The sequence below is a fragment of the Lagopus muta genome, chromosome 1 (genome assembly GCF_023343835.1).
Source record: "Lagopus muta isolate bLagMut1 chromosome 1, bLagMut1 primary, whole genome shotgun sequence".
Lineage (NCBI taxonomy): Eukaryota > Metazoa > Chordata > Aves > Galliformes > Phasianidae > Lagopus > Lagopus muta.
The window spans coordinates 69,153,298-69,172,389 of NC_064433.1; the positions used below are offsets into that span (position 1 = coordinate 69,153,298).

General features: G+C 39.1%; 1 protein-coding gene across 4 annotated transcripts in view; it reads left to right on the forward strand.

Annotated features, from left to right (window-relative positions):
* ARHGAP8 (Rho GTPase activating protein 8) overlaps window positions 1-19,092 on the forward strand; it is a 77,246-nt gene that overhangs the window by 55,933 nt on the left and 2,221 nt on the right. For all 4 annotated transcript variants that reach the window (XM_048933960.1, XM_048933961.1, XM_048933962.1 and 1 more), the window contains exons 10-12: window positions 7,425-7,502; window positions 8,171-8,299; window positions 11,492-11,595. In XM_048933960.1, the coding sequence (XP_048789917.1) occupies window positions 7,425-7,502; window positions 8,171-8,299; window positions 11,492-11,595 (311 nt within the window). The remainder of the gene's footprint in view (window positions 1-7,424; window positions 7,503-8,170; window positions 8,300-11,491; window positions 11,596-19,092) is intronic.

The following is a 19,092-nucleotide window of genomic DNA, read 5'->3' on the forward strand; positions in this document are numbered from 1 at the left end:
ATGTCCTCTAACCAGATTTCTCAGTTAGGAGACGGCTTGTCAGGTAGAGCATTTGCTGACATTTTCAGCCGGCTGATTCTTGAAAGCCAAGTACCTGCCATGCCGAGGCTGTTAGCAGTAGGTGATAGACATGCATTTTTTTGCACTTGTTTATAAGTGTGCAGGTATCTGTAGTACTTGCTGTCTGCTCTGATTTTAACTCTTTATCTAAACCTGGAATATCTCAGTTCTGCCATCAGCCTCAGCGTGTGTTGGTTCTGGTGCTGACAGCCCTGCAGGATGACTGGCAGCATTCTTTGCACTCCAGACGCAGCTGTGAGTGCAGCGAAAACTTCAGCTCATCTTCCAGAAGTGGCAGAAATTCACTGTCATTATCTTTTCCATTTGATTTTTGGCATAGTTTCCATCCTCATAGAGTTATCAGTGGTTAGCTTTTGGTTTTGTAGCTCAGAACTTGCTTTATCAAATAGTGTTATTGTGCTCTTTGCATCTGTTGTAGTTTCCATGGAAATAAATAGGATGCATTACTTCAGAGTGACCTATGAAAAAAGTCATCAAATACTGCAAAATCTTAGCAGACAAATTCCTTTGCAGCTCTGATCATCTTCTGGACCAAAACAGGGAAGTTTTCTTCATTTCAAAAGTGAGCTGATGATTTAGTCAGGCCTTAATGGCAAGATCGGTTTAAAACAGCTCATCTATGAGCAGATTTTCCCAGTAACCAGCAAACCAGAGGACTTTCTTCCCTGCTCAACCTTTGAACAACTTGTTCATCTGTCTAGTTCAGGCTTGGCTTGTGCTTACACTAAATAAGATTTTTGTGTACTACCTTATCTCTACTGTGCCTTGAGAAATTACCTTGCTTAATTAAATATTCACTCTCTTGTCAGAACAATTCATAAGTGTTCATAACCTGGTGTCATTCCTTTGGTGGTAATGATCTTGATGCTTTTTGCACAGACCTTTTTCTCGGACAAACCCAATTTATGCCACAGGGCAGTCATTTTTTCTCTGGTTAATATGTCTCCACATGTCCTCAGCAACCTACCTAGTGCTGAAGTGAGTTGCTGATGGAAGCTGACTCTTCTAACAGACTGCTTTTGTAAGCAGGAATGTAAGTAATGCCATGCTATGGAGGCTGCACCTTTACATGCCCATGATGCTTGGGGGTATGAGAGTGGCAGCAGCCACAGGTGCTGCCTGCAGCATCCCAGCAGGACAGAGGGGACTCACAGCCATGTGCATTGGGAGCTGTAGGACTCAGATGCGTGCTTTTCCTTTATGCTTAGTTAGGCGTCTCACCAATTCCTTTCATGCCTTTTGCTTACATGTCTTTATGTTCAAGAACAGTTGTTAACATACTCTTTATTTAAGTGTGTCGTGAGAAATTAAAGGCTTGGTGGTGTGTGGGTTGGTTTGGGGCCTTGTTTGGACCAGTGTTGATACAATTCACTACATTCCCTTAGTTCTTAAACTGAGCCACAGTTTGAAGGGACTAACTGATACACAGTAAATTGAAGATGCATGGCAAAATCCATATTCTGTGAGCAAGCACCCCAACATCTGGAAGTCACAGAACAGTTTTTAAGGGAATTTTTATTTGATTCATTATAAAGGTGGGTATAACCTGTACTGTTCTGATTCTTATGAAGGTGTTAAATAGATTACAAAGGACAGAAACATTCCTAAACCCTGTCTGAAGTAGTAACACACTGTCATTTTTACTGGTTTAATAATGATTACCAGTTTGAAATGTAAAGGTAGGATTATTATTTCCAATGCATTTAGAGATGCAAACTCTGTCCTTGTTTGTATTTTAAGCAATTTAAAGCCAAAGCTAACTACTAAAATTTGCAAAATTTGATAACATTTATGTTCTCAAGAGTAGGCAAATAAGGAAACAGCTACAGAAAATTACTTAGAAATTGAAGAGACCATTTGAGATCAGCAGCAGCTCAGAAGTGATGGAACAGACCAATAAAGTCACGGTGAAGGAACTGCTTTGCAAAATCACAGAAAGAAAATAGATAACTGTTCCCTAAAGGAAAATTATGTCACAGTAGTCCCCATTACTGAGTCTTTCTCTCTTACCTCATCTCTTTTGTCGACTGCTAGTGCTTTGTAGGACAAACTTTCTGTTCCATGTTCTCTGATAGTACCACAGGAGAGTTCTGAGTGATGACAAAGAACTCCTAAATGCAATGATAATAACTGTGCCATAGGAGTTTAATAATAAAGCAGTAAATATCCTATGGTATGATTATGGTGGCAACTAAAGCTGTCCTTTATCTGTTTGACAGCAAAGCAGTGGTAAACAGCAATTAATCTTTCCTGCTTATCTTCTTCATGAAACACAACAAATCTTGCTGATGGACAAAGTTTTGGTTCAGTTTTTTTGATGTGAATGAATGCATCCTGATGGTGAGTCAGAATGGGTAGAGATGGATGGTTATAAATTCTGAATGCGTTTGGATTGCTGCAGCTTACTGAGTTTACCTCCTGGCTTCCACTTCTTGTAATCAATCAAATATCTTCTAAAAATACAACACTGGGAAAGCTTGACATTGGTCACACAAACATTTCTGAGTTCTTAGTTCTTTCTGTTTTGATGAGAAAGTCTTTACCCAGGGATAATGGAGATTATATAAATCTTAAGACCGGTTCATGTGTCAGCAAATAAAAATGGACCGTGTAATAAGCACAGTTTGTGTTTTCAATGCTCAAACATTGTAAATAAATTATGTTTGGAGGTGCCAAGTGTAAACTGAGATTATTCATTCATAAATCCAAAGGCTAGGCTACGCTGTTCAGAACTGCAAGGACGCAAACACACTTTGGGTACTTGGAAGGATACATTGTTCTAAATCCTTGCTGCAGCAGCTTTGCCATAGGGCTGGAACTGTACTTTCTCTTTCCCTCTATCCTTGAATTTCTGTACCGTCTTGCAGAGCAAATCATTTACAAACTGCAGACATTATGATCACTTGCTCCATATTTGTTGCACAGTGTATAGGGACACTGTGTAACCCCCTCCTAAAACTTGTAATGTATTCTTACTTTAAAAAATATATAGCCCAAATTTATCTTAAATATAAAAATTCTTAATTCCTACCACCAGACAATTAAGAGATTATGGTCCATGTGGACAGTTAAAATATGGTATATATTAGTCAGTCTGCATGGTAGAAATAAACAAGTTCTGATTTTTAAAAGGGATTCTTATTAGAATTGGGTGATCTGGAAGAAGAAGCCTGAATCAGTTGTGTAAGTGAGGATGAAAACTAATTCCAAATCAGGATGGATGCTTCCTGAAACTTGGCAGGACCAACAATTGAAAGAAACATTTCCAAACTCAGTTTTGGATAGAAACAATTCAGATGCTCATTCATTGCTGTTTCTCGTGTGAAAGCAGACGAATTAACAAAGAATTTTGATGCCAGATGATTGAAGGAAAAAGAATGCAATTTTCACGTCTCCCTTTCTTTGACAAGTTTTCAGCAACGTGTCAGCATGTGCTGTTTTAATTTATCTATTTTGATTTTCTGTGTTTTTCCTTTGGAACAACTGATCGGGGAGGCAGAAAGGGGTTAAGTATTTTTAGCAACAGTTTATTAATTCAGAGTATGACACAATTGTGTCACTGCACTGTAAAATTTTGTCTACTATGGTAAAACCCATCTTATTTCAGTGTGGAATGAAGTGCCTGTCTGTTTTCATTTATGATTACTGACATTTAAATAATTACTCAGTTAAGTTCTCAATCTCAGAATCACTTTTCATTGAATACAGATGGTTTCTTCTTCAGTCATATTACTATGTTTTTTTTCTCTAGCATTTAATATTTAAAATAAAATTTTACTCACTTTAGTCCAGAGTACTTAGGGCAGGATAGCAACATTCTACTGGTCTTTATATCTGTCTGTCCATCTATCCGTCCATCTATTTATCTGTTTTTATGCACAAGGGGCATGAAGCAGTTTGTGTTATCTCAATGGCAGTTCTGCAGCACTGATGGAATATTTGAGTGATGTGCAGCTGCATGTTTATCATAACTGCTGTTAATGCCAGTCATCAGCTAGCAGTGGTCTGGCAAGCACTGTTAGTCTGATTGTTAGTCTGATTTTTGTATTCTCTATGGAAATGGTTACCCATGCCTTTAGTAGCAAAATAGTTCAACTTGTACACACACACACACACAAAATTCAACTGAAATAAAGAGATAGCTGATATGAATTTGTAAATAGAATTTGATTGAAGAATACTACTAACATAATACTGAGTCATCTAAGTCAAAACACATTCTTGAAAGAATAGAAAAGTGTGAGTTAAAGTGAAATGACCAGGATTGTCTTCAGTCAATTTGTTTCCTTTAACGCTGGTGGCTCTGACATGAACTGTGTCTGCAAAAAAGAAGACAAAGTGATTAATTTCACTTTGGTGGGAGCACCTAGTGCTAAACAGTGCTTAATTATGGTAGTACTACGGGCTGACTTTTCCCCATTATTGGCTGAACAGGAGGAGCCATAGCCAGGCTTGGCAAATGTATGTCCTGGTTGTGTGTCAGGCTGAGTACTTACCCTTCACAGTTGAATCACTGGTAAGAGGCTTCAGGTCCCATTTCCCTTTCCCATCCCTTATTAGGAGACTCCTGTTGGGGGATTTGGGTTAGATGATGTGGGAAATGCTTTGCAGTACTGCCATTCAAATGCCAGGCCCTTCTAGTGCAGACAGCACTGAGAGCAAATAACAGGCTTGTGGACTTCTTAAAAAAGAATCCCACTCAGTTCATGTGTATGGAGAAGAATGTAAGGAGAAGAAACACCTGCATTTGTATTTGGTTATTACCACCTGTAGGTAAAACAAATTATGGTATATTGATCCAGTTCCAGCTGTTCTGGAAATTTAATTCTGAAAGTACCACAAATTTCACCTGTATCCTACACTTCTGCAAATGAGGAAATAGTTGTTTTCTCCTCCCAAGGACTTCCAAACAACGTATCCAGCAAGAGCATAGTGCCATTACAGTAACACTGATGGGATGCAGAACCAGACAAGGAGAGCTGCTGTCTGCACTGGAGATTCATGTCTTTAATTAGACTCTTGAAAGCACAGCCAATAAAGGAATACACATGTTAAAAATGGATATTTGTTACACCTTAGTTTATATAGTGAGACTGACATCAGATTAAAGCATTAACTGTTAAACCACTTCCAGCAAACCAAATTTTAAGCATTTATCCATATATCCATATTTGTCCATCTTCTGAAAGACATGCTTCTACAGAAAACCTGCAGTCCACTTACAGCCAACATAAAATTCTACAAATTCTAAGAAAATTATTGCATTTGTTGTTTGCTGAGGGCAGTGTCTTGACAAGCTAGCTTTTCAGAGCTGCCGCTTCCAAAGCCATGCCTTTAGACAGGTTGCACTATAAATCTAATGGAACAGTTTTACTACAGTAATATCATTTGCAGTAACTTTATTCAATTGAACATGATCTGGTTGAGAGTTAAACAGTCATTCAAATAGATCATAATCACCATCCATTAGGTTCCTTTAGTAAGCAGACACATGGCTTTCCTCGTGTAGTACGAGATTTCATACACCTTCCAGATTTGAAGGCATAAGTTAAAGTTTTAGTATTTAAACTGGAGTTTAAGAAGTGGGAACATACATGTTCAGTAAAAAATTAGGGTGCCGTAGTAAGTAATTATAAGCTTCTAATTCTAGTGAATGGGACACTTTTAAGTAGACCTGGAGTTTCTTTGCAAAAGTCTCTGAAACACGATTACTTCAGTACTACATTATCAATTCTAGTATACTGATCTGAAATCATATGAATAATGCTAAATGCCATTCTATCAGGAGAAGGTTGATTAAGGAATTTTGCATTTATTAGTTTTTCATGTATAAAATATACTTTTGTATGCAACTTATGTGAATTTACAAGAATGACAGTATCTGGCTATAGGACTAGGGGAAATGGCTTCAAGCTGTGCCAAGGAAGATTCAGGTTGGATGTTAGGAAATACTTCTTCTCTGAAAGAGTGGTCAGGCTCTGGAATGAGTTGCCAGGGAGGTGGTGGAGTCACTGATCCTGGAGGAGTTCAAGAAGCGTTTAGATGTTGCACTAAGGGACATGGTTTAGTGTGAAATATTGGTGATATGTGGATGGTTTGACTGGATGATCTTAGAGATCTTTTCCAACCTTGGTGATTCTATGATTCTATCCTAGTATAATAGTGTATGTTAGTGCATGACTCCAGATTTTTCTTGAACACCATAACAACTCTTGATTCTGTAAATGTGCACATACTTCAGTTGAGATACACAAGCATAACTTTCAGTCTGACTACTTAGCAGCTGAAAGATTAGAATGAAAAAATAAAGAAGTCAATCATCTGCTCTTCCCCATTCATGTAAAGAAAACAAACGACAGCCTCTTCAAGTCAGTGGGTGGTCTGTCACCCTTCTCAAAAAGACTGATATTTTTGCTGTGTTTTGTCAGAAAGCCTAATATTTTAGGTGACTGTGCTTCCAGTGGGAATCTCAGTTTGCAACTACATGTGAGCCAAATTGTATTTCCTACTAAGTGGAAGGAATAATACAAACCAGAGAGGGAGACAGAGAAGGAAATGATGATTTTACGAAACTCAAAAGCAAGAAGCACTGCATGTCTCAAAAAAGTAAAACATCCCAATACTGTTTTGCATTATAAATCAAATAACTTATCCAATTTCAATCCTTGATTGTATGCAGCTTGTTGACATTTTTCCTCTGTAGCTGAAAACAGATTTCGGTTAAAGACATGAAAGACGTATTTCAGAGATGCCTAGCAAGATTAGAATTAGGTATTTCAAAATACCATGGGCAGGCAGGGTCTTAAGTCCCATTGATTTCCAGAGGGAGGTGGAAGAAGCAGTGGTCTGCTCAAAAGTACCTTGAAGGTGGGGAGACCAATATCCCTCCAGTAGAAAGGACTCCTCAATCCAAAGATGCTGTAAAGCATCCCCTAGCTTACATCTTGTCTCACGCACTGACAGTAGTAGGAGCTCAGGAGTTTTTTGCAAATACTCTCTTTAGCTTGCTAAAGGCTTTAAGGTGTTTAGATTAGAACAGCAGAACAGCAGGTGTGGCTGTTTGCAGATAAACCAAGTGAGGGTGAGGCACTGTTGAAAAGTACTTTTAAAGAAAAGAATATCATTGACATGACACTTGTAAAACACTTATGTAAAGGCCATAGTACTTCTATGAGTGGCATTAAAGAAAATGCTTTAGGCACTGCTACAATGTTTTGTACAATGACTGTACCAAGCAGGTTTGTTCCCAAACCTTCTTCCTCTGCTCTGTTTTCAATTGAATCTGTGAAGCAAAACAAGAATGTGACATCTGTTACCAATGGGACATTAACTGTATTTTTCAGGACTACAAGTAGAGGGCCTCTTCAGAAGGTCAGCCAGCATCCAGACTATCAAAGATGTTCAGAAGCTCTACAACCAGGGTAAGCTGCCATTATAAAAATTGCCACTGGTTAATAACAGTGTGAGGGCTTTATTGATCTTGTCTCAAACAATGAAGCAGAGATGTTAGGTATTTTTTTAATAATTAGTTAATCATAAAGTCATTTATAATCTAAAATACAATAAGAACGCTAGTACAGGAGCTCAAAAGATAGCTTAAAGCTTACTGAATAGTGAGTCATTAACTGATGTCAGAGTTTTCAAAAACTGTAGCAACTGAAGACTGTTGAGGTTTGAGTAAAAAATGGTCTGGTTTCTCAGACACTCATATTACCTTTGTGCAGTTTGAGTCACTGCAGTTAGTTAAAAATGCCAAGTATAGTGCCTTCATGTCATTTTGCCCCTGGTATTCTTCCGTGGCTATGGCAAAGGAGTACAATTTTACATAATAATTTATGAAATGTAATGAAGTCATTTTGAAAGTCAGTGACTTCTCCATGAAGTAATTTTATGGTATGCGTTTAAGGAGAGGATCACTTACAGCAAGATTAATAAAGCCTTGAAAAATACGAAGAGAAAACTGTAGGAGTTACCAGCTTCTGGAAAGCCAGTGAGTTATCTAATCATGGTGTGAAACAGTTTTTGTACAGTAGTTCAGAGAATAAGTAAAACATCTGATTGAACACACTTCTTTTTTTCTTCCTTTTAGGCAAGCCTGTAAATTTTGATGACTATCATGATATCCATGTTCCTGCTGTTATCCTAAAGACCTTCCTTAGGGAACTTCCTCAGCCATTGCTAACCTTCGAGTGTTATGATCCTATTGTTGGAATTACCAGTGAGTATTAATCCAGTTTTAGGAAAATTCATACAGCTAATTAAACTGAACCTTGCTAATTCACTGCTGCTTGCTAACCGTGGCTCAGTTGGGGGTATGTAACTGTATTAGTGCCTTCACTGCAGCTATTAATGGATAGTGACATAATCTGTACTATTACAAGGTGGGATTCCACCCAGAAGAGGTGGATAAAATACCTTGTCAAGGAGTTTGAAACATGGGAGTCAGAATCTCTGCTGTTTTGCTGAGTATCATGAAGGCTCAGAAAACTGACATGTAGCTCCATACTGGATATACAAGGCACCTAGCACCTTCACTGTTCTTTTCTGGGGTTTGGCTTAACCTTCAGTATAAAAGTACAAACACATATTTTTAGAGAATGTTTTTATAGATGTTACAGGCTCTATTATAATTATGGTAAATAAGTTGTTATCTTCTCTATCATTCTTCTTGTATTCCCTGTATTTACACTGCCTGATACCCTGATACCAATTTTTAATCTCAGTGTTTTTTCGCTCTGTGCATTCGGAGGAATGTAAGAAGAAATAGCCCTGTGACTAGAAGAGCTAATAAAGCCTGGATTCCCATGGATTTCCATCTCAAGCATGAGCTTTCTTTTGTCTTCTCTAATGCCCAGAGAGAACTGATACCACAGTGCAGCATTTTTTCATGGTCAGAGCATCTTTATGACCTGCTCTCTCTACTCAGTTACCTAATTCCACAAAATGCATGGGCATATAAAAGACATTGACCTACCCCTCTCTCAAATCTGATCTAATTGTCCCAACAGTTTAAATGTTGGTGGCTACCAGCAGACGGATGACAGCACAATATCAGAAATCTATCCTCTATAGAAAAGCAACTTGAAAAATCAGTCCTTTGGACACTGTTCTCCTCTCTTTTTTTTTCAATCAATTTTCCCTGCTGGCAGCATGGGGAGAATAACAATCTGCTTTTGCACACACACCAAAAAAGTTCCAATTTTGAAATTACTTTTCTTACAGCTTTCATCGGGCAGAGCTGTGAACCCTGCAGTAAATTGGAAAGATGTTTTTTTTCTGAAGCACAAGTTGCTCAAACAAGAAATGTCCAAAATTTTTATGAATATTTTTGCCATTTTGGATGCTACTTTGTCACATAGGACTTACAAATGAAACAACCAAACAAACAAAACCAAAATCATCACTTCTTTCATCATTCACGCAGTGATTAGAAGTTTGGTAACTATCTGCAAGAATTAAAAGATGACCTAATGCCTTCTGTAGTTGGGACCCCCAACCTCTTCTATCAAATATAGCTGAAATTACCCTGAAGGCTAAGGAGTTATGGTAGGCAAAATCAGATGCATTCACACCTATGAAGTAAAATTCATCTATCTACAGAGTAACTATCTCAGCATGTTAAAAAAAAATAAAATAAGTCTCTTCACAGGTTGGTTGTAGAAATTGAGGGAATAAGGATAGTCATTCAGAACAGTGTAAAGAATAGATGAAGAAAGGGATGGGGGAATGGTAATTTTTATTGAGTTAATCTTCTGTCTTTCTGTACAGTTAGTTACTATTTGCAAGAGCTAATTAAAAAAAAGAAAACATCTGAAAAGAGCCTGAAAGCAATGCATTACCCTAATGCTGAGGGTTTTTGCACAGGAAGACATCTATGAAGCTTTCAATCTATGCTATTTTTATCAGTGTTTTAAATGTTGGCAAAGTTTGTTTTTGAAAGATGCAGTTCAAGAGAATTTCTCCTTGGGCTTTTTGTTACTCAGTGTGATGTCCACTATTGTTTCTTGATACTGTGGTGACATCCTACTTTTTAAAGATGCTAAGCCTGAGAACCATTCTGGGCTGCAGCAAAGTTATATTCTCTGTGAATACAGTGCAGAAGGGAGCTCTGAAGAGGTGTGAATGCAGACAGCTGTCTTGGAATGATTTGAAAATTCTCATTCTGGCTTCTGGAAAGCACTGTGTGATTTATCTATTATATCTCTTAACCCACAAACCCAGAAATACACTATCACTGCTTTACAATACTTTGAAATTATAGTGAAGCTTTTCTCCGTAGCGTCTCACTTGAAACCTTCTTACAGGAGTTATTGACAGGAGCTGGGAAATAAATTAGCCAAGAGACTGACCAAAAAAAAAAAAAAAGGGAATTGAAACTTTAAGCTTGTAGTTTTCAAAGAACTTCTTACAGGGCTGTGAATGCTGCTAACGAGTTCCTTTGCCCTGTATTGGTACACTTTCTGAATTATTTACCCTGCAGAAGGCTGACAAAAAAATTCTTGTGACTCACATTTTTTGTCTTACTGGAACTGATAGCTCTGCAGTAGTAAAAATATCAACGCAGCTCACCGGGGCATAGCTTCATGTATTTAAATCACAGCTTAAGGGAACTTCTAACATGCTGGAGTTTTGTGCCTGCAGACATGCTTATATGAATCTCTAGCTACGTCAGGGAGAGAGAGAAAAATGGAGAAAAAAACATTAGCACAAATGAGCTGGTTAGGTCAGATATGACTGTAATCATGAGTACTTTTTCCAGCTAGGTGTTAAACTTCCAGTACTGAATTTATTAAAATATTCCAGCAAAAATAATAGTAATAAAATCATTTGGAACAATGTTCAAAATGTATTCCAGTGCTAGCATATTCTTAATCAGATTGTCTCACTGAGTCTGGGGTCTGGTTCCAGTTCTGCCCATCTGTAGAAATGTGTTAATGAATCTGGTTTGGCTCATCTCTAGAAAATTCTTACTCACCCAAATGTCCATCTCGTAAATCTTTGTCCAAGAAAGAAGTTTCCAGCCGAATCACAGAAGTGTGTTTGGAGTTAGTAGAGTGCCAAAAAAGAGCTTTGCAGGACCGAGTCTCAGCTAGAATAAAATCAAGGTATAAAAAGTAGACATCTGGATACAATGCGTGAAGAGATAATGGATTCAAAACAAGACTTTGGCTACTTCACTGAGTGGGGAAAATATTCTTAGCCATATATATGAAAATACTAAATACGATAGGCTTATCCTAAGAGGCAGCCCAACCTACTGTCATGGGGATAGACATTAATAAAGGTGATTTTTGTGGCCAGCTCTACAGACAGATAGCTGAAGTAATTCCAGGTGATATAAAAAAGGTGTCATTTCTTGGTAATACGTTGATGCTTCTGGGTTAATTTAAGACTGACTTTGATATTGCAGGTGTGGAGAGCTGTTTACGAGTAACCAGATGTAAACAAATCATTCAAGGACTTCCTGAGCACAATTACATTGTTCTGAAATATCTGATATGCTTTCTCCATATGGTGAGTATATAGGAAAAAATTCCAAAAGTACAGCCAATCATTTCTGTACATGTAATAAAGCTCTGTGCTAAACAGTGGTCTCAGCCATACAGTCACCATGAAATTCTTTACATGTAAGAAGTAGTACTGTGTGAATTTAATTGAAACTGTGCCTTCACTGGAATATTTAGAAGTCTGCTCTCCTCCGTTACCCATTCACTAATGTATGTTTTAGTGACTTTTTTTCCTATTTTGCAATGACAAATATTAAAAATAGTAGTTGAGTATCTTTTAGTGCTGTAGAAAAAGTACATAAGGTGAATTTTTCCCCAAAGTGTAAATTCTGGCACCTAAAACTTTAAGGATATATTTGTGTCACTTTAGAAAATTATTTAAAAATATTGGTGACCTTTAGAAAAGTAATCAGCAAAATATTTTATATTTTACTTTAAAAACAACTTTTTCCTGTTTAAAATAGCCTTTAATTCTGTAACAGTACATTCTCAAACAAAAATATTTAATCAAGCCCTTTTGCAGTGTTTTTGTGTTCAGAATAAATGAATTATTTTTTAATTGTTATTCATATTCCAACAAGTTTGGGACTTTGGGAAACCTCAGTTATAGTCATTCTGCAGCCGTCCTGTTGTTGCTAGTTTATGTGCAGGAAAAGACAGTAATAAGAGTGTAATTTTTCCTCCCTCCCACCTTATTCATTGTATTACCATTTTCAAATTGCATTTTTCAAGCCCAGGTGCCTAAAATTGAGAATTCTGGTTTAGATGATGTCTAAATAAAAGGATCTAGCCTTCAGAAGACTTAAGAGCCCATCAAAGTAATGACAGATATGGAATGACATTTATTTTCCTCCTCATTGTTATTGGGTTACAACTATGTTTGCCATATCCTATCCATTAGCATATTTCAAAAAGAAGGATATTTAATACTTTTTTTTTGTACTGAAACATTACAGAAAGGCAAGATCAAAGGAAACACGCTGCTATGACCCTTGCACTGACAGCACTGGCAAGGTTGTTGTAATACTCACACGTTCATTTACTGCTCCTTAACTGAACTCTAATGCTGTTAAGAAAATCCTCATGTCATTTGCTATTATTTTATCAACTGATATGTCTCCTCAGTATTATGAATTGTGTAAGTGACTTTATTCCAGTAATAGATGGACCATCTCAATGCATTTCTTAAGAGCTGAGCACTTGAGATGTTAATGAGGTGTGCAAAAGTACGACATAGTGTTTTCTGTAATTGGGCAACAGAAGATAGCATTATTTTTGAGTGTTCCTTGTTATATAAGGCTACATGTCAAATTGATGTTAGTGCTCAGCTCTGCAGTTTTTGCTGATCCATAGCTTTTCATCTTTAATGTCTTGGGGAATATTTGCATGTGGAAAGGTCAAGGGAATGTGAAGCAATCTCAAAACTAGAGATTTCTATTCACTGCAGATTAGTGCACTGCACAAGCTGACACAATTCAAATGTAGACTGCCCTACCACTCATCCTAGTTCTTACCTGCAAGCATCAACCTTCTTACATACATGAGCCAATTTAATTCTTCCTGAGCTCAACCTTGAGTAGTGCTAGAGATACTTGTGGTAATTTCATGAAGTGGAATGAATTGTAATCACTGGATGTAGGTTTTGAGCACCGTAAGTTTGATACAGGCTTGTGGAAGAAAGAAAAAAAACAGCAGTATTTTCTCTGCAGTCTCAGCCCCCCAGCTGAATGAAATGACTACTTCTACTCCAAGGGCACTACAGCAAGACAGTGCAACTTCTGCAGACGTAAAAGACTTGCATTTCAAAAGTACGTCCATGTTTCTTAACCTTAAACTGGCAGTTATTTTGCCAGTAATGAGCCCAGGATGCTGTGAAAGGTCTGTGCTGTCTCCACTTTGCAGTGCATGTAGCTGCTAGAGAGGGATCTGAAGCTCCAACGTGGACTGAGGTCTGCAGGCAAAATCAGACAGCTAGGAGTGAGGGGCAGAACAGCTCATATATTCCCCATTCTTTACTATATCTTTCTGTCCCTTTCTTCATGCCTGATGAAGAATAATGATGGCTGACTTGCCTCAAGCAGCTATTGCAAAACTCTGCCAAATTCAAAATGTCAATATGGAGCAAATAGAAAAAAATAAACAAGGTTTTGTGGCGTGTGAGCTACATTTCAGAGCTGAAAATGAAGCACCATAGTTAAAGCCAAGTACAAGCTGAGGGGGAAAAAAAAAAATCTCTGAATTGCTTTGAATTAGTGTTTTATTGCAATCACTTGTCCAATTTAAAAGTGTAATTAGCACCAGTAAAGCTTGGATATGGCTGGGGGATGGGTCACGTTGGGAAAGATTAGGTGACTGAGCGTGATGAAGCAGACACGAGCAGCTGGCACCTCTATGAGGCAAGCAGAGAGCGGGGATAGAAACTTGCATTTCCAGTAAGTTTTGGGGGATATTTAATATCTAGCAGTTTTCTTCTGAAAATGTTTTTTGGGGTTCTGTTGATGATTGTGAGTACAAAGTTCAAAGGTGATGATTTCCTTACAATTTTAAAATGTATAGCAATTGGATGTTTCGACCTTCTATCATTTCACTATTTAATTTCATTATGTAAAATAGTGGCAGACTAGTGTTACTCCTGCAGTGTTCATGAGGGTGCTGGAATGAATGTACGTGGAATTGAAATACTGATACAATTTTGCTGCAGGAAGCTGACTCTTGCATGATGGACATGTATTTTTACATTTGTTGATGTGGCACTAAATCTTCAGTGTTTACTTCCAATTATTAGCATAGGAATTTGCAGATTTTATCTGAAGGCTAGGAAAAAGATTTCTAGATGACTTATTTTCAATATAATCTGTTGCTACTTAATGATTTTTCTATACATGTCCTAGTTAAAGAGAACAACGAGCTGGAACTGTGTAGGTCTTTCTTGTCACACTTTTCTGTGATGTTCAGATGTCTTCAAAGACAAAATGTAGGTCCTTAGAGAATTGTCTTTTATTAGTTTCTGAAATTGATAGAGCAAGCGTATTCTTACTTGAAATGGTGACAGTAGTTTTGTGATGGAATCAAAGAAAGAGTCTAGGGGGTTAGTCCAAATGTTAAATATGTCATTTGTACTTCTTAGAGCACATTTCTGGGCTATGAGCTACTTAAAAGACACCAAAAAGTGCTGATCTTGGATGGTCTTGTGTGGGAAGAAAATACTAATTGCTCATGATAGTGCTGTCAGTGAAGTAGATTTGATTGTGATGTTTGAGAAAGAAATCTGGCATTGGAGTACTGGAGGAGTTGAAGTAGCTTGAAGCCAGATTCCCTCAGGGAGGGATAAAGCCATTACCATTGTTATGAACAGGTGATGAGAAACTGGAAAGCAACTCTGCTGGAAGGGATCTGGGGATTCTGGTTGTCAGTGAGTTGAACATGAGTCAACAGCATGCCCTGGCAGCCAAAAAGGCCAACTATATCCTGTGGTGCATCAGGCACAGCACTACTAGCTGGTCAGGCTCTGCTCTGCTCTGCACTGTGTGCAGTTTTGGGCACAACAATACAAGAAGGGCTTCAAACTATTATAGGGTGTCCAAAGGAGGCCTACAAAGCTGGTGAAGGGTTTAGTGGACAGGATGTATGAGGAGTGGCTGAGGCTCCTTGGTTTCTTCAGCCTTGAGAAGAGGAGGCTGAGGGGAGGCCTCATGGTGGCCTACAGCTTTCTCAGGAGAGGGGGAGTGGAGGGGCAGGCGCTGATCTTTTGGAATCATTAAATCATGGAATTGCTTAGGTTGGAAGGGACCTTAGAGATCTTCTAGTTCCAGCCACCATCATGGACAGGACCCCATCCAACCTGACCTTGAATGCCACTGTGGATGGGGCATCTATAACTTCTCTGGGCAACCTGTTGCAATGCCTCAACAGTCTCTGAGTAAAGAATTTCTTCCTAGCATGTAATCTAATTTTCCCCTCTTTTAGTTTAAAGCCATTCCTGCTCATCCTATAATTATTGAACCATGTGAAAATTTGGTCTCTCTCCTGCTTATAAGCTCCCTTCAAATATTTGAGGATTGCAGTGAAAACTCCCTGGAGCCTTCTCCAAGCTGAACAAACCCAGCTCCCTCAATCTTTCTTCATAGGAGAGATGCTCCAGACCTTCTCTCTGTTGACAGTGACAGGACTTGAGGGAAAGGCATGGAGATGCAACAGGAGATGGTCAGTTTGGAAATTAAGAAGAAGTTCACCAGGGAGTGATTGTTGATGGGACAGGCTGCTCAGGGCAGTGGTCATGGCCTCAGTCTGGCCAGAGTTCAAGAAGCATTTGGATTGTGTTCTCAGTATAGGGTTTGAATTTTGAGTGGTCCTACTCGCAGCTAGGAGCTGGAATTGATTATCCTTGTGAATCCTTTCCAATTCAGGATTTCTATCATTCTTTGAAAGGGCTTCCTTGCTTGCAGTTCTTGTTGAGCCAGCAAGATTATTGTGGAGAGAGAGTAGGTTTCAGTTGCAGGCTTTTTCTCTAATCTGCTGAGGAAAGGATTGCTCTGCAATTTGTAATAAAACAACATGCTATGTCTTCCTTGAATTGCTGAGTGTCAGGCTAATTGATGACTCACAGAAGAGACAGTGTAGCTCTGCCTCAGATATAATCACTGTTTCATTTTATGTTATGTATTTTCACTCTCAGGGGAGAGGCTGTGTCATGGGTATTTTTGTTGATTGTTTCAACATTGTCTGCCTCCTTGAAATGTTCATGAAGTTATATCGGACTGAAAGAGGTGGTTTCATTTTGGGATTAGAAATATTCTATGTGACAGCTGACTGAGAATTAACAAAAAAAAAAAAAACACAAAACTAGTTCTGTCAGCAAGTTGCAGTGCTGTTGCTTTGGACTGAAGAACTGGCATTTGAAGGAAACAGCAAATTTGAGCTGAATGTGTTTCAGCTAGCACTCCAAGACAGTGCCTGCACACAGCCAGCAGGATAGTGTGCCAGGAACACCCCTATAAACCAGGAAAAACACAACTGCAACAGGTGTAGCTCCTTCCACCTTTTTCTGTCCTCCAGTACTATACAAATAGCTTTTGTGCTATCAAAGGTACTTACCTTATCTATATCTAAAGTACCTCCCCTGGGATATGCAGCAAATGTGTTTGTTTTCATGCTATAAAAAATGTGAGGGGCTGCAGCAGAGCTCTCACGTTATTTTCGAGACTTCCTAGTGAAAGAACTGCCAAAAATAATTTGTTCTAAGTCATAGAGACTCCTTGGCACAACATTACCCTCTATGGATGTAGTCAGGATGGGTCACTTGACCTTAGAGCCAAAGCATCAGTGCTTAACCTTATCACATTTAGCTTTATTCAAAGACCATTTTCATCAGGATTACACTTATGTCTGTGTCTCCTTGTTAACTGAATGATTATCATCATCCTAATTATTTTTCCTTATCAGTTACTTTGGTAGCAGTTTAGTGTTTGCTACACTGCTGTAGTACAATGAACTCTTCTTTAAGCTGATCTCATCTGAAGCATGTTAAAGGAATGAAAATAGCTTGCTGGTTTGCTTTTTTTTATTCTGTATAGTTAAATAGTGTGTTGAGAGCATTATGTGAAGGTCAGCAAGCTCTATGCAGTTCACACTCAAGAGAGAATGATGTGGGTTTTGCATAAGGTCATGGAGCAGGCATCGCTGTTTAATCTGATGACCCTTATTCTCACGTTGTGAACTCAATCCTCTGAAAAGGTGATTATGGCAACAGTATGCCCTTATTAAAACTCCCTTCCTTTATCCAGCCCTGCTTCATGACCTTAGAATCAATTGAATCCTTTAATATTTGTAGCACTGTTGTATCTCTAATGGCCTAGGTGGTTAAGGCAAAGATTGGAAGGAAAAATAATACCTCTCACTGCAACAAAAAAATGTGGTTAGGAAGAAAATGCTAACCTTTTGGCACATATGTGTTTCTTCATGTCTCCTAAGGAAAAAAAAAGCATCCTGCATGCATGTCTGAAGGATTTTATATCCCTTCATGGCTGACCAAGCGGGCTTCTTGCTAGGTAGAACACCGAGGAGCCAGAGACAGAGGGAAAAGAAACCTGTGTTACTGAGTAGAGGGAAGTTTATGTATCTGCTCACATGATTGTAGCATTCCTTAGATTTTTTTTTCTCTTGTACCATCAGAGTTTCCATAATACTACTAAGCTGTCTTTTCAGGAGACCCTATGGAAAAGCCAGAAATGGAGAGATGCTGAGAAGCACGGGTTCTTGGTTTCCTGTTCCACTTGAAATAGTAGTGCACAGGAATATTTAATTGATACTTCCCCATTCTATTCCAGGTTGACAACTTCAGAGCAACCTGTACCTCACAGTTTAGACTATACAGTTACAGACCATATTCTTATTGCTGATGAAAAACTGCAGCTATCAGTCTGGGAAGGAGTGGCTGAACTAATAATGTCATAGAATCATGGAGTAACTTAGACTTTAGAGGAGAGGACCCTAAAGATCATCTAGTTGCAACTCTCCTGCTATGGGCGACTTTACCAGCCACTAGATCAGGCTGCCAGGACCCATCCAATCTGTCCTTGAATGCCTTCAGAGATGGGGCATCCACAGCCTGTCTGGGCAACCTGTTCAAGCACCTTTCTTCTTGTAATTTCCCTTTAAGTACTGGAAGGCCACAGGAAGGTCTCACTGGAATCTTCTCCAACTTAAAAAAGCCCAATTCCCTCAGCCTTCCTTCATAGAAGAGGTGCTCCAGATTTTATTCATCTTTCCTCTGGGTCTGCTCCAACAGCTCTGCATCTTTACTGGGAACAGCAGACTTGGATACAGTACTCCAGATGGGGCTGCACAAGAGCAGAGGGAGGGTGGCAATCCCCTCTCTCTCCCTGTTGTTCACCCCTCTCTTTGATGCAGCCCAGGATACTGTTAGCTTTCTGGGCTGCAAGCACACACTGCTGGCTCTTGTCCAGCTTTTCATCCATCAGGACCCATCAAAAAAGACAGAGCTGTTGGAGAGGGTCCAGATGAGAGCCACGAAAATGATGAGGGACTGGAGCACCTCCCCCGCAAAGACAGGCTGAGGGAGCTGAGCTTGTTCAGCTTGGAGAAAAGAAGGCTGCAGGATGACCTCATTGCAGCCTTTCAGTACCTAAAGGGAGCCTACAAACAGGAGGGGAGTCAGCTCTTTGAAAGGGTAGATAACAGCAGGACAAGGGGAAATGGTTTGAAGTTGAGGGAGGGAAGATTTAGGTTGGATGTCAGGGGGAAGTTCTTTACAGAGAGAGTGGTGAGGTGCTGGAACAGGCTGCCCAGAGAGGCTGTGGATGCCCCATCCCTGGAGGTGTTCAAGGCCAGGTTGGATGGGGCCCTTGGCAGCCTGGTCTAGTATTAAATGGGGAGGTTGGTGGCCCTGCATGTGGCAGGGAGTTGGAGATTCATGATCCTTGAGGTCCTGTCCAACCCTGGCCATTCTGTGATTCTGTGTGACACCCAAGCTTTCTCTGCAGGG